General features: G+C 40.0%; 1 protein-coding gene across 1 annotated transcript in view; it reads left to right on the plus strand.

The window, feature by feature from the left end:
- The window catches only part of RORB (RAR related orphan receptor B), an 84,534-nt gene continuing 83,576 nt past the window's right edge, over nucleotides 13,645-14,602 (plus strand). Inside the window, exon 1 of the mRNA XM_018052768.1 lies at nucleotides 13,645-13,828. Coding sequence (XP_017908257.1) covers nucleotides 13,645-13,828 — 184 coding nt within the window. The remainder of the gene's footprint in view (nucleotides 13,829-14,602) is intronic.

Consider the following 14,602-nt stretch of genomic DNA (forward strand, 5'->3'; position numbering starts at 1 on the left):
ATCATGCCTTGATTCTATAATTGAAAAGGAGAATTATCTAGAACTGCACTGTCTGGTACAATAGCCACTGCATGTAGCTGCTGAGCACTAGAATTAGGCACCTAAGAAATAGAATATTTAATTTTTCTTCATTATAACTTAAGTTGACATACTAAAGTGGTATATAATATTTGTCCATTAATCATAGCTATATAGTTTGGACAGGACTATATTTTATTTGAACTGTTGAAAATTTGACATCCAAATTGATACATAAGGTAAAATGCACATCCTATTTGAAAGATTTAGTATGGATAAAAAAACTTAAATATCTCATTATGTTGATTACATATGATAATATTGGGACCTATCTAGGTTAAATAAAACATGTATTGAAGTCGTTTTCACCTGTTAATTGTTACATTTTCAATGTGACTGCTAAGAAAAAATACATTAAATCACATGGTTTGCATTATATTTTTATTGGACTGTGCTGATCAGGAATCTAATTTCAGTCTCTTAGACTATTAATTGCCCATCAGTCAATTGGAATCCTGGAGTAGAAGGGAGGAGTAGTAGATTCAGTTCAGTCGCTCAGTCGTGTCCGACGCATTGCAACCCCATGAATCGCAGCACGCCAGGCCTCCCAGTCCATCACCAACTCCCGGAGTTCACTCATACTCATGTCCATCAAGTCAGTGATGCCATCCAGCCATCTCATCCTCTGTGGTCCCCTTCTCCACGTGCCTCCAATCCCTCCCAGCATCAAAGTCTTTTCCAATGAGTCAACTCTTTGCATGAGGTGGCCAAAGTATTGGAGTTTCAGCTTTAGCATCATTCCTTCCAAAGAAATCCCAGGGCTGATCTTCAGAATGGACTGGTTGGATCTCTTTGCAGTCCAAGGGACCCTCAAGAGTCTTCTCCAACACCACAGTTCAAAAGCATCAATTCAGCACTCAGTTTTCTTCACAGTCCAACTCTCACATCCATACATGACCACTGGAAAAACCATAGCCTTGACTAGACGGACCTTTGTTGGCAAAGTAATGTCTCTGCTTTTCAACATGCTGTCTAGGTTGGTCATAACTTTTCTTCCAAGGAGTAAGCATCTTTTAATTTCATGGCTGCAGTCACCATCTGCAGTGATTTTGGAGCCCAAAAAAATAAAGTCTGACACTGTTTCACTGTTTCCCCATCTATTTCCCATGAAGTGATGGGACCAGATGCCATGATCTTCGTTTTCTGAATGTTGAGCTTTAAGCCAACTTGTTCACCCTCCTCTTTCACTTTCATCAAGAGGCTCTTTAGTTCTTCTTCACTTTCTGCCATAAGTGTGATGTCATCTGCATATCTGAGGTTATTGATATTTCTCCCGGCAATCTTGATTCCAGCTTGTGCTTCTTCCAGTCCAGCGTTTCTCATGATGTACTCTGCATATAAGTTAAATAAGCAGGGTGACAATATATAGCCCTGACGTACTCCTTTTCCTATTTGGAACCAGTCTGTTGTTCCATGTCCAGTTAGTGATCTCTAAAAGCCCTGTAGGCTCTGAAATCTGTGATTCCTGCAAGACAAAGTGCCAGAAGATAATCTTTCTTTTCTGCTTTTCCTCCAGCATTGGGCAAACCTGCCAAATATCTCCCTTTGAATGCCATGACAGCCCACTCTCCATCTGCAGTTCAGAGAAAAAGATGATGATTAAATCTCCTTAAGCCACAGAGACTACATCTTAGGCTCACATATCAATACCATCCATTTTCTAACTGGGCTGCGCTTCTTCCATGTATCTCTATAAAACCAAGTGAGAACAGGCTTGTTTTTGTTGTATATAGCAAAATCCTAGCCTCCCTTCCAACTTTAAGCATCCTTCCTGTCGGACGAAAAAAATGTCATGAATTGAAATGCCAACTGTTTATTAAATGGCCTCCAAAGTAAAAAAGATGAAATTTGCTTTTGCCATGTACAAATGAAGGTTTTAAAAATTAAAACAATATTCCCATGTTCATAGCAGCATTATTCACAGTCGCCAAAATGTGGAAGTGATGTGAGTGTTCATCTGTGGATGAATGGATAAAGTGTGATGTATACATACAGTGGAATATTACTTAACTTTAAAAAAAAGAGAAGGAAATTCTGACACATGCTGAAACATGGATGAATTTTGAAAACGTTATGCTAAGCAGAATAAGTCAGTCACAAACCAACAAATGGTGTATGATTTTACTTGTATAAGATTGTTGAATTTATGTACACAGAGAGAATGGTGGTTTTGAGAGACTAGAGGGAGGAGGAATGGAGAGTTGGTGTTTAATGGGTACAGAGTTTCAATGTAAGAAAATTGAAAAGCTCTAGAGATCAGTGGTGGTGATGGTTCCAGAACAAGGTAAATGTAGTTAATGCCACAGAATTTTATATTTAAGAATTGTATGTTCTGTATAAGTCACCACAATTAACAAAAAATGAAAACAATCCATTATCTAACATTATGAACCTATCTTCCATCTCTTTCACTCTACTATTCCTGAAGCTTGCAAAATCCTAGAGAACTGTTAATAATGCAACTAACAGTGATACTCATTCTATATTTTTAGAGCATTTTAGCATTTATAATACACTTAAAATATGATTTCACTCGAAGTAACAGTTCACTGTCAATTATGTTATAGAAACCTGTAACTAACTACATTGAGGATTAAGATTCAATGATATGCCCAAGGTCTTTAAGGCTGAGTTGTAGCAGGGCCAAGCTTATGTCTGCATGCTCTGACTCTGCATCATAGCAGATCTTTATTTTGGGTTCTGAGCCAGACCATGGGGTAAACTTCAAACACTCCAGAAACCTAAGCTGTTTTAGAAACAGCTAGCTATAGAACTATCTTGAACAAATTAAGGTAAAAGACCAGCCCCAGACAAATTGTGGTAGGGTTGAAAATTTTTCTTTAGCAAATTTCTAACTTCCCCTCTTATCCTGCCATCTCCTGCCTGGTCTTATGTCATCTCCTAAGACAGCCAACACTTTGCCACTGCTTCAAAAAGACTACTTTCCAGTAATGGTACTCAGGACAGCTCTAGACATACCCCTGTCCCCTTCTCCATGAAACTTACCCAACCCATGTCTCTGTCACTGCTTCGCTAAACTCTTGACTGATGAACAATTAAGTCACATTCAGAAGAGCAGTGCACCCTTATGCTCTGTAGCTCAGTTGTGTCTGACTCTTTGCACCCCTAGTGATGCCCCCCTAGTGGTGCTCCCCTAGCGGTGGTTTTATTCTTGAAAGTAATCCCTTAGAGACGTGCATGTGTGCTAAGACGCTTCAGTCATGTCTGACTTTTTGCGACTCTATGGACTGTAGCTTACCAGGCTCTGTCCATGGGGATTCTCCAGACTAGAACACTGGAGTGGGTTGCATGTCCTCCTCTAGAGGATCTTCCCGACCCAGGGATGGAACCCACGTCTCTTACATCTCCTGCATTGGTAGGCAGGTTCTTTACCACTAGTACCACCTAGGAAGCCCTCCTTAGAGATAGCAGTGTCTTAAAGGAATAAACAATCAAAGGGGAAATTTCAGACACAGGGCAGATCAGAAATGAGGTCATTTCAGATTTGGTGTCTTTAGTCAAATTATGAGAACAACTGTCTGTTCATTTATAGGTGAAGGTCCTATTCAAAGTGAATAAAGCGAAATCTTAATTCACCACTGAGATACTTTGGCCACGGTCCTGAAAGTCAGGATGTAGAAATCTTCACAAAGTCCTAAGGGCCACATGGCTGTCATCTGTAGTCACCATTTTCGGTCCTCCTCTGAGGCACTCCTTGTCTCAGATCTGCCATTTGGTGCACTGTGAACGGAACCACATTGAGGGTCTCATGATGGCTTAGTACATTTTGCTTACTGAAATAGACTCATGTATCAAGAGAGTAAAAGATTTCAAAGATGAATTACAAACTAGAAACATTAATAAACTGAAATCTTACAGTATCTTCTGTATTGACCATAACTCTATCTTCCATCTAGTATAAAACTAAAACAGTACAGATTTTACCAAAATCATGGAAACCCTAAAGACTACTTGTACCTAGGGTTGATTAGATTTCTCTTCAAAATTATAATTTCCTCAGAGTAATTCTTTTGGTGAGGAGGGCACAGCCACCCACTCCAGGCTGTAATCCATGGGGTAGCAAAGCACAGCACAACGCATTTGGTAATTTTCAGTTTGCGGATACAAAATACATAAGGGCTAAAAATTTATGTTAAGTAACAGGTAGAAGCCAATGCGGAGTAAGTATGTTTTCGTATTATAACATTGAGGTGTCACAGTTCAGTTCAGTTCAGTTCAGTTGCTCAATCGTGTCCGACTCTTTGCGACCCCATGAATCGCAGCACCCAGGCCTCCCTGTGCATCACCAACTCCTGGAGTTCACTCAGATTCACGTCCATCGAGTCAGTGATGCCATCCAGCCTTCTCATCCTCTGTAGTCCCCTTTCCCTCCTGCCCCTAATCCCTCCCAGCATCAAAGTCTTTTCCAATGAATCAACTCTTCGCATGAGGTGGCCAAAGTACTGGAGTTTCAGCTTTAGCATCATTCCTTCCAAAGAAATCCCAGGGCTGATCTCCTTCAGAATGGACTGGTTGAGTCTCCTTGCAGTCCAAGGGACTCTCAAGAGTCTTCTCCAACACCACACTTCAAAAGCATCAATTCTTCTGTGCTCAGCTTTCTTCACAGTCCAACTCTCACATCCATACATGACTACTGGAAAAACCATAGCCTTGACAAGGTGGACCTTTGTTGGCAAAGTAATGTCTCTGCTTTTGAATATGCTGTCTAGGTTGGTCATAACTTTTCTTCCAAGGAGTAAGCGTAAGGTATCACAAGGCCATTTTTTACTTAGCTTTTGCTATTTTGAAAAAAATAATAGTCAGTGTCAGAAACAGATAAGCATTCTCATAGCTTGCTCAATGTTTCCAAGAACCTTTAAAATAACTAGACTTTTTTTCTTAGCTATATCTTTTGTCAGAATCTAAGAGAGGTAAACAGACTTATGCATTTCATAACAGAGAAAAGAGTCTTAGAAACAACTTAAAATATCCACTTATGATGAAACTGAATAAATTAAGGCAAGCCACATGAGGAAATATTACATATCCACCAAAAGTAATGTTTCTTTGAGAGTACTTTAACAATTTTTATTTTAAATTTAATTTTGTATAGAGAATATTTTAATAGTACATATATAATATTTAATGGTTCAGAAAGTATTCAATTAAATGTCCTTACCTCTAATCATTCCCTTAGAGATAAAAAGTATTACCAACTTCTTATTTATCATGCCAGAGATATTTTATACATATTCAAGTTCTAATTATGTGAGTAAAATGTTTGTTTTCCCTTGAGGGCACTCATATTGAATTTGTAGCTTTTAAAAGACAGCAGTACTCAATTCCAAGAATCTCAGTTCTTAGAATAAAGTTTCCTATGAGATTTCCAAAATTTTCATTGTAGAAGAAGAACTTGTGACATTTCTAGAAGTCCTATTTTCCCACCTGTCTATAGAAACATTCAAATTAAGAGCAAAAGAAATAAGGAATTATAGTTATGCAGGCAGTTTCCCTCCAAACTCCTAATAGTTTGATGGGTGAATGGGAATGAAGAGTTTTCCCCTCTCTCAGCCTAGTCTACCGCTCCTAGAAGACTATACTTCTGGCATAAATGTGCACAAGCAAAGAAATTCCCAGTCTTAGCATGGTGACAAGAACCGCATTCTCCCCTTAAAAGCAAGACTAGACCTCAAGCTTAGCTTACTTAGTTCATGGTCAGGAGAACAGTCTGCTGCCCACTCCAGCACCAACTATTTCCGCTTCCATCATGCTGAGGTCAGGGGTCCAGCTAGCCCATCACAGTGCTCTTCACTCCCATTCTGGCCCTCCATCAGCACCACCACCTCTTGGTTCTTGGAGGAAGCTACACAAACCTGGGAGAGCAACCCTTACCCACTGTCCCCCCCAACAGAATAAAATGCCTTCCACTGTGGCTTTTTTGTTGAGATTTTGTACTTTTTCCCTCAGATAAAAATCCTAAAATGTGAATCTTATTATACAAGCTATTTATTGAATTTCTGGATCCAGCATATAATAAGCACCCAATAATTTTTCCAAGAGCTGCCTTAATGAATGAATTTTGCGTTGTTTCAAAGACTGTTTTTTTAAAGATGTATGCATGATGCCTTTTGGCACTGCATGTTATATTAAATAAAAGCAGCACAGGTGGAAGTTCTTGTGGCAAGAAGAGAAGTTGTGGAGTGGTGCTTGAGAAAGGTTTGATGCAGCATTTGGTTCTCAAAGCGCTAATGATGACAGGATACATGGCATGCCAAGTGGTGGTCTATCCATTGCGGCTGACCTTACTAACAGACTGTTATGTCCCTAAGCTGTTTTGTCTAAACTTAACCAGACATGCAGAGTGAAAAATAATAATAATAATAATGACACTTGAATTATATAGCACCTTTTTTCCCCTGAAGAGCCCTAGTGTTTGGCCAGCAATTCCTTTCCTGATCTGGTTATTTAATACCTTTCCTTCTGTTTTATTAAGAAATTCTTCATTATGTAAATTGGTTTCATTTATAAATGGTGAACATTTTCAAATTTTTAACTGTGCATGGAAATATACATTAAAATGTGCCATACAAAGTACTGTTATTTATGATAACTATTATTGCTGTTATAATTAGTATAAAAATGACAACATTTATAATGCTCTCCCGAAATAACAGGCAACTTGTGAGCTAGATAACTGTGAGTATAAAGGAGCACTGGCCCAGGCAGTTAGTGTGCATTTGGTAAAAATTTATTACTGAATTAATTGGTAGGTGTAATTTTACCTGTCACAGAATTACATGGAGTAAGAACCAGCATAGGAGATGAGGTCCCATGTGCAAGAAGGCATGCTCTGTGGGGCAGCTCTTCTTGTCATATGATGTGACAAGTGATAAGAGTTTCAATACTGAGCCCAAAAACATAGATGTGGGTCTCTGGGAGGACTCTCAGCCTCTAGAAACGAGGATGCACATATCCAGTGTGCTTGGGTTTGTGGCTCTTTTCTGGCCCAGGGGGAGGCAGCCTTAGCTATGGGGTAGGCAGTTTTCATGTTTAATAATGACCGCCATTTGCTGACTACTTTCTATCTGCCCACCACGGGCCAATTACCTTATAACAAAATTTCATTGTAGTCTTCTCGGCAGCCCTGTGAGGAACCATCACACTAATTTAATAGATGGGGAAATTTCCATGCAGACAGGTGGACTGTCTTGACCAAGTATGCATCTCTTAAGTGGACTAGAGCATGAGTACAGGTCTGAAGCCCATGCCACAGGCCAGTGGCACTCAAAGTGTGATCCTCAGCCCACCGGGAGGGCCTTGAATTCCTCCAGACCAGTTTTGAGGTAAATATGACAAGCCCTTCTTTATAGGTCTTATTATAAGCAAATGGCAATCCCACAGAGTTTCATTTTTACAGAAGACTGAAGACAACTGCAGGCTTCCCCTGTGGCTCGGTGGTAAAGAATTTGCCTGCAAGGCAGGAGCCACAGGAGACGTAGGTTCAATCCTTGAGTCAGGAAGATCCCCTGGAGGAGGGCATGGCAACCCACTCCAGTACTCCTGCGTGGAGAATCCCATGGACAGAGGAGCCTGGTGAGCTACAAGTCTATAGGGTCACAAAGAGTCGGACACAACTGAAGCAACATAGCAGGCAGGCACACAAGGACAAATCTACTGGTAACTTAATTGGTGGGATACAGCGAGTTACCAAAGTGTTGATACTCAAAAACTAAAATTGTCATGGTGTTATGTATAGTTTATAGGTAACTCTAACTTATTATTCTATAAGATTTCAGACTAAGATCACATTGTAAATTTGATACTTTGTGTATATTAGTCAGGCTTCCCTGGTAACTCAGTCAGGGTTCTCCAGAGAAATAGGACCAACTGGATACATAGAAAGGCGATTTATTATAGAAATCGGTCCACACTGTCATGAAGACCAAGAAGTCCCACAGCATATCATCTGCAAGCTGGAGAATCAGGCAAGTTCATGGTATCATTCAGTCCAAGGCTAAAGGCCTGAAAACCAGGGCAGCCAATGGTATGACTCCCATTCTGAGGCTGAAGGCCTAAGATCTGGAGGGCCAGTGATGTAAGCCTGGAATCCAAAGCCTAAGGACTAAGAGCTCAGGTGTCAGAGGGCAGGAGAAGATGAAAGAAGAGAAAGGGAATTTGCCCTTTCTTGCCTTTTGCTCTACTCAGGTTCCCAACGGGTTGACTAATTCCTGCTCACATCGGTGAGGGCAGATCTTATTTACTTAGTCTACTAAATCGAATGCTAATCTTCCAGAAACACCTCAAAAACACACTCAGACACAATGTTTTACCAGCTATCTGGGCATCTCTCAGCCCATTCAAGTTGACACATAAAAATCAACCATCACAGTATATAATCATACAGATAATTGGAAATCCACTAGAAGGTGGAAACAGGTCAAGTGGGAGAATAGTGCAAGGTCTTTGCCTTGCTTTAGTGAGTGACAATAAAAATCATTGAGTACCATTGTCCCAGGGCTTCCTTGGTGGCTCAGATGGTTAAGAATCTGCCCGCAATGCAGGAGACCTGGGTTTGATCCCTGGGTAGGGAAGATCCCCTGGAGGAGGGCATGGTAACCCACTGCAGTATTCTTGTCTGAAGAATCCCCATGGACAGAGGAGCCATGGGGTCCTCTGCGACCATGGGGTCGCAAAGGGTCAGACATGACTGAGCAACTAAGCACAGCACCACTGTCCCAACTATTATGTTAAACTAGGAGAAGGGTTTGTCTTAGTCCATTCACTCTACTAGAACAAAATACCATACCCTGAGTGGTCTATAAACAACTGGAGTTTATTTCTCACATTTCTAGAAGCTGGGAGTTTGAGATCAAGGCACCAGCATAGTTGGGTCAGGGTGCTCTCTTCAGGGCTGCAGACTGCCAGCTTTTCACTGTATTCTCACAGGGTAGAAAAAAAAAAGAGTTAGCCAGCCCTCTGGTCTCCTCTTGTAAGGGTACTAATCACACTCAAGAGGATTCCACTATCTGGACCTAATTACCTCCTAAAGTCCCCACCTCCTAATACTATCACATCAGGGGCTAGGATTTCAACAAATGAATTTTGGGGAGACCCGAACAGTGAGTCCATGCAGAGTTTATTCCTCTACCTGTGAACTGAACAGAGCATGCTGGTGTTATTTTCCTATACATGAAGAGAAATCTTAAGAACAAAATGTTATTTTTTCTCATATTCCTATAATTTACATAAGGTCCTTTTTAAAATGCCCTATTGTTATTTTTTGAATTGATGACCTAGAATCTCAAAGAAGATAGGACACATCCAATGCTGATGCTTAGCTCCGTTTTCATTTCCACATTGATTCATTTTTGAGTAAATATTATTTGTATCCTTTCCTGTCTTAATGTACCCAATGATTCTGTCTTTTTCATACCATAAGCAATATCAGCTTCTCAGTGAGGTCATTTAGACTCTCTTCAGAAAATCAGAATAAGCACTTTTCTGAAACATACCTAAGGGAACTGCTATTCCAACACATCACCCATCAACTGCCTTTAGCAAACAAAAGATAATTTTTAGATTCTGAGCATTAACTTTTCTTAGGCCCATTAGCTACAAGGGCATGGGTAAATTGGGTTATTCAATCTCTGAGCATTTCTGTCACAGAGTCAAAGATGTATATTATTGTCCTTTATTTATTGAAATACTCCCTCAGCATTCATGCCTTACTCATCTGAAAACTTTCTTAGCCCCTGGGATATAGTTCTTACTTTTCAACCATAAGATAATAATTCAATGTCTTTTCCTCCAGATCATCCAATTATTATTTGTTAGTAAGTGTGGTGGTGCTAAATAGCTATTATTTCTACTTGGCAATTTTATCTCAGCCCAAGGAAAAAAAAAAAAAACTTTTTCAAATAGGGTAAGAAAAGAAATCTTTTAAGTCTTTGACATGACATTTATCACTGAAAACTCCCCAGGCTTTGTTGACCTCCAAAGCCACAGTATTTTGATACTGCTTTTTAAACAGTTTGAAAATAACTTTAATTTACCACTTAATAGTGCTTAAGATTGCGACTTGAACACCTAATAAGTATCAAGGATAAAAAAGCAGAATATAAGTAAAAAGGAAGGGCAGATGGGAATGTATTCACTAAATTGTATCCACATTCAATATTTTACCCTTTGTTCTGACAAAATAGGGTAAGCCTCCAAGTTTTATACAGTAACCCTTTAATCCTGGGAAGCGAAGGGAGCGATCATCATAAACATGATTTTTTTGTTGTTGTTCCTTTTTCTTTCTTCAGAGAGACTGGAGTTTAAATCTTTCATTCAGTCCTGAAGTAACAGTCAGCACGAAGCATAGCAGAGGTACTAATGATACTGAGTAAAAATAGTAATGATGAAATGCCAACCCAGACTCATGTCATGATGAAAAGGCAGAAAGAGAAAATCAGTGACAATTCTTTTCTCAATCAGACACACAGATTTATGACAGGTGACCAAATTTCATGAGGGTTAAGAGGATTGTAGATAGATTTTAGAACCAAAAAAGTCATGGAAGTACAGGTCAGTGACCTCCCATGGACCAGCAGTGTCCCTGGGAAAAAAAAACATTTTATGGAAATGTAACCCCAACAACTGTGACATGTTGCATTTTCTATAGTACAGACAGTCAATCCACCAGATTGCCCCCAGCAAAGAGATAACCCGCCGTCTGTCTGTTCCTTAGAACTAGAGAGGGAAAGCTTGCATAACATGCAGTTCTTGGTTTGCAGGGATCATGTTCTGAAATTACTGGGTCCAGAAACATGGGCTTTCAGGCCTTCTTCAAATAGATAAAACATGCAATTTTTAATAAACAGTTAAAAAAGTATGGCTTTCTTAAAGTGCTCCCAGATAACACTTATCTTGTGAACAAGCTACATACTAAATATGTCATTTGGAGGTTGGGCTTAAAGGCCAAAACAGACATGGATCCACCATTATTAACTGAGTGATCTAAACCATTGTGCTCAGACTTTATTATTCATTAGAATCAGCTAGAGCGTGCATGCATGCTCAGTTGCTAAGTCGTGTCCAACTCTTTGCACCCTAATGGACTGTATCCTGCCAGGTTCCTCTCTCCATGGGATTTTCCAGGCAAGAATACTGGAGTGAGTTGCCATTTCATTCTCCAGGGAATCTTCCTGACCCAGGGATCAAACCCACATCTCTCGCGCTGGCAGGCAGATTCTTTACCACTAAGCCACCAGGGAAGTCCAGAATCAGCTAGAGGGCTGCTTAAGACACAGATTGATATAGAGTTCACTCATAGAGTTTCTGGACCACATCTCAGTAGATGTGAGGTGGGCCAGAGAATTTGTATATCTAAGAAGGACAGAGGAGTGGGAAGATGTTGATACTGCTCATCCATGGACCACATACTGACACCACCACTTTAAGGTTCCATCCCTCATGCCTGCTGTGCCTCAGTTTCTTCACCAGTTACTTGAGAATATAAACACCCACTTCCCTGAGTTCAGTTCAGTTCAGTTCAGTCACTCAGTCATGTCCGACTCTTTGTGACCCCATGAATCACAGCACGCCAGGCCTCCCTGTCCATCACCAACTCCCGGAGTTCACTCAAACTCATGTCCATCGAGTCGGTGATGCCATCCAGCCTTCTCATCCTCTGTTGTCCCCTTCTCCTCCTGCCCGCAGTCCCTCCCAGCATCGGTCTTTTCCACCTCTTCACATGAGGTGGCCAAAGTACTGGAGTTTCAGATTTAGCATCATTCCTTCCAAAGAAATCCCAGGGCTGATCTCCTTCAGAATGGACTGGTTGGATCTCCTTGCAGTCCAAAGGACTCTCAGGAGTCTTCTCCAACACCACAGTTCAAAAGCGTCAATTCTTCGGCACTCAGCTTTCTTCACAGTCCAACTCTCATCCATACGTGCCCACTGGAAAAACCATAGCCTTGACTAGATGGGCCTTTATTGGCAAAGTAATGTCTCTGCTTTTCAACATGCTGTCTAGGTTGGTCATAACTTTTCTTCCAAGGAGTAAGCATCTTTTAATTTCATGGCTGCAGTCACCATCTGCAGTGATCTTGGAGCCCAAAAAAATAAAGTCTGACACTGTTTCCCCATCTATTTCCTGTGAAGTGATGGGACCAGTTGCCATGATCTTCATTTTCTGAGTGTTGAGCTTTAAGCCAACTAGTTCACTATCCTCTTTCACTTTCATCAAGAGGCTTTTTAGTTCCTCTACACTTTCTGCCATAAGGGTGGTGTCATCTGCATATCTGAGGTTATTGATATTTCTCCCGGCAATCTTGATTCTAGCTTGTGCTTCTTCCAGCCCAACGTTTCTCATGATGTACTCTGCAAAGAAGTTAAATAAGCAGGGTAACAATATACAGCCTTGACGTACTCCTTTTCCTATTTGGAACCAGACTGTTGTTCCATGTCTGGTTCTAACTGTTGCTTCCTGACCTGCATATAGGTTTCTCAAGAGGCAGGTCAAGTGGTCTGGTATTCCCATCTTTTTCAGAATTTTCCACAGTTTGTTGTGATCCACACAGTCAAAGGCTTTGGCATAGTCAATAAAGCAGAAATAGATGTTTTCCTGGAACTCTCTTGCTTTTTCCATGATCCAGCGGATGTTGGCAATTTGATCTCTGGTTCCTCTGCCTTTTCTAAAACCAGCTTGAACATCTGGAAGTTCATGAGTTATGATAACCAAATCAAGTAATATGTTGAGCCCTCTTAATGAAGTGCCTGGCACATATGAAGTTCTCAATCTGTGCGAGCTGTTATAACTATTTAATTCTATGGACCCTGAAGGATTCCAAAAATGAAAACAATGAATGGTTAGTTATAATTGCTTTGATTTTCTGCTTTTAACTTTAGATCAGAGTAAACTCGTGTTTTCAATTGTGAGTTAGAAATGAAAGATTTTGTTTTTCAAGGATGCTAAATTCACATTCAGTTTGGCAACGTGATCTGTTTATGTGGTTTTACATTCCTCATTTGTTTCTCACTCTGTTCAGTAAAATATTCATGATTTCGGTTGGCTGTAAGATACCGTAAAATGTCCCAGGATGAGTGAGGGAAAAGAACTGTGCATGGTTCTACCTTGTAAGATACATTAGGGACAAATTTCTTTCTACTAATGCACACTTGGACTGCAGAGATAATGCTACCATTTCTGGATTTTCACACTTTTAAGTAAATTTACTGTCTCTGGTAGTTAAGTTGTCTCTTGGTAAAGATGTTCCTTAGAAGATACAAGATGAGAAACTCAACTCCTTTGCTTATTTGGAAGCAAAGCTGAGTTGGATACCATTAATGACTATGAATTCTTTCTGACAGAATTACCTGGTTCTTATGTAAATAAAGGTATGTTGTTGGTGCCTGTGTATAGAAAGGAAAAAAAAAAAAAAGAGTAGAATGCAAGCAATAGCAATGAATGACAAAACCTGGAGATCAAGGGTTAAAAATCACTGATAGTTATGCAAGAAGAAATTATTCTTTTTACTTGATGAACATAATGGGGGAAAATAAGACCCTTGAGTGGTGGAAATGGTTTTGCTAAAAGATTCTGAGCTAGTATGGATGAAGCTCATGCAAGAGTATGGAATAATACGGGTCTCTGGTGCAGCAACTTATAGCCTTGTGTCCTGGATTAAAACAATCAAAGCTCATCGTGTGGTGCTGCGTATTCAGCACTACCGTGCAAAATTACTGCTGTCTCCCTTGGCGCCAGGTAATAGTAGTCTTTATCATATACAGACTTATAAAGGAACTCATCGGAAGTCAACTCCCAAGTTAAGATACCTTGGGAAACATTCTTATGGTATCGATTTCTTTGCATATTTTTAAGACCGGCGTCTCCACCACTCAGGAGAATGACTTTCAGATTAGAAGTTAGAAAGAGTCATCAAGGCAGAACTGAAATTCGCCACTGAATGGGGGTACGAGGTGAAGTTTGTCACTTTAAAGAAGTGCTGAAATCTCTAGATGAATGATATGTTAGGGATTACAGATGTGTTTCTCCTATGATGGCTATATTTGAGATTTCTAGTGAGCTGAAAAGCTTTCAGAAGATTAGAAATAAGTAAAATATCCCACATTGGAAAGCAAGCAGAGGAATATAAATTATATATAGACAAGTATTTATACCAGATAAATACACTATACATCTATATATATATTGTATAAATATATATGCATATACACATATATGCTCTATTGATATTCAACACCAAGACCATAGAACAAATTATAGACTAGAGTCATAATACTAGGGAGGTAAAGTGGTGTTACTGGCAGTCCATCTTATATACACAAGGTAATAAACAATGAAAAACTAACTTCATAGCACTTTTTGATAGTGTTTAATACACTGAAAACTCCAGTGGAACAATGCAGACATCATATTTTTATTTCAGCAAGGCTGTGGCATACCATCAGTTCAGTTCAGTTCAGTCACTCAGTCATGTCCGACTCTTTGCGACCCCATGAATCGCAGCACGCCAGG

The sequence above is a fragment of the Capra hircus genome, chromosome 8, assembly GCF_001704415.2.
Source record: "Capra hircus breed San Clemente chromosome 8, ASM170441v1, whole genome shotgun sequence".
Lineage (NCBI taxonomy): Eukaryota > Metazoa > Chordata > Mammalia > Artiodactyla > Bovidae > Capra > Capra hircus.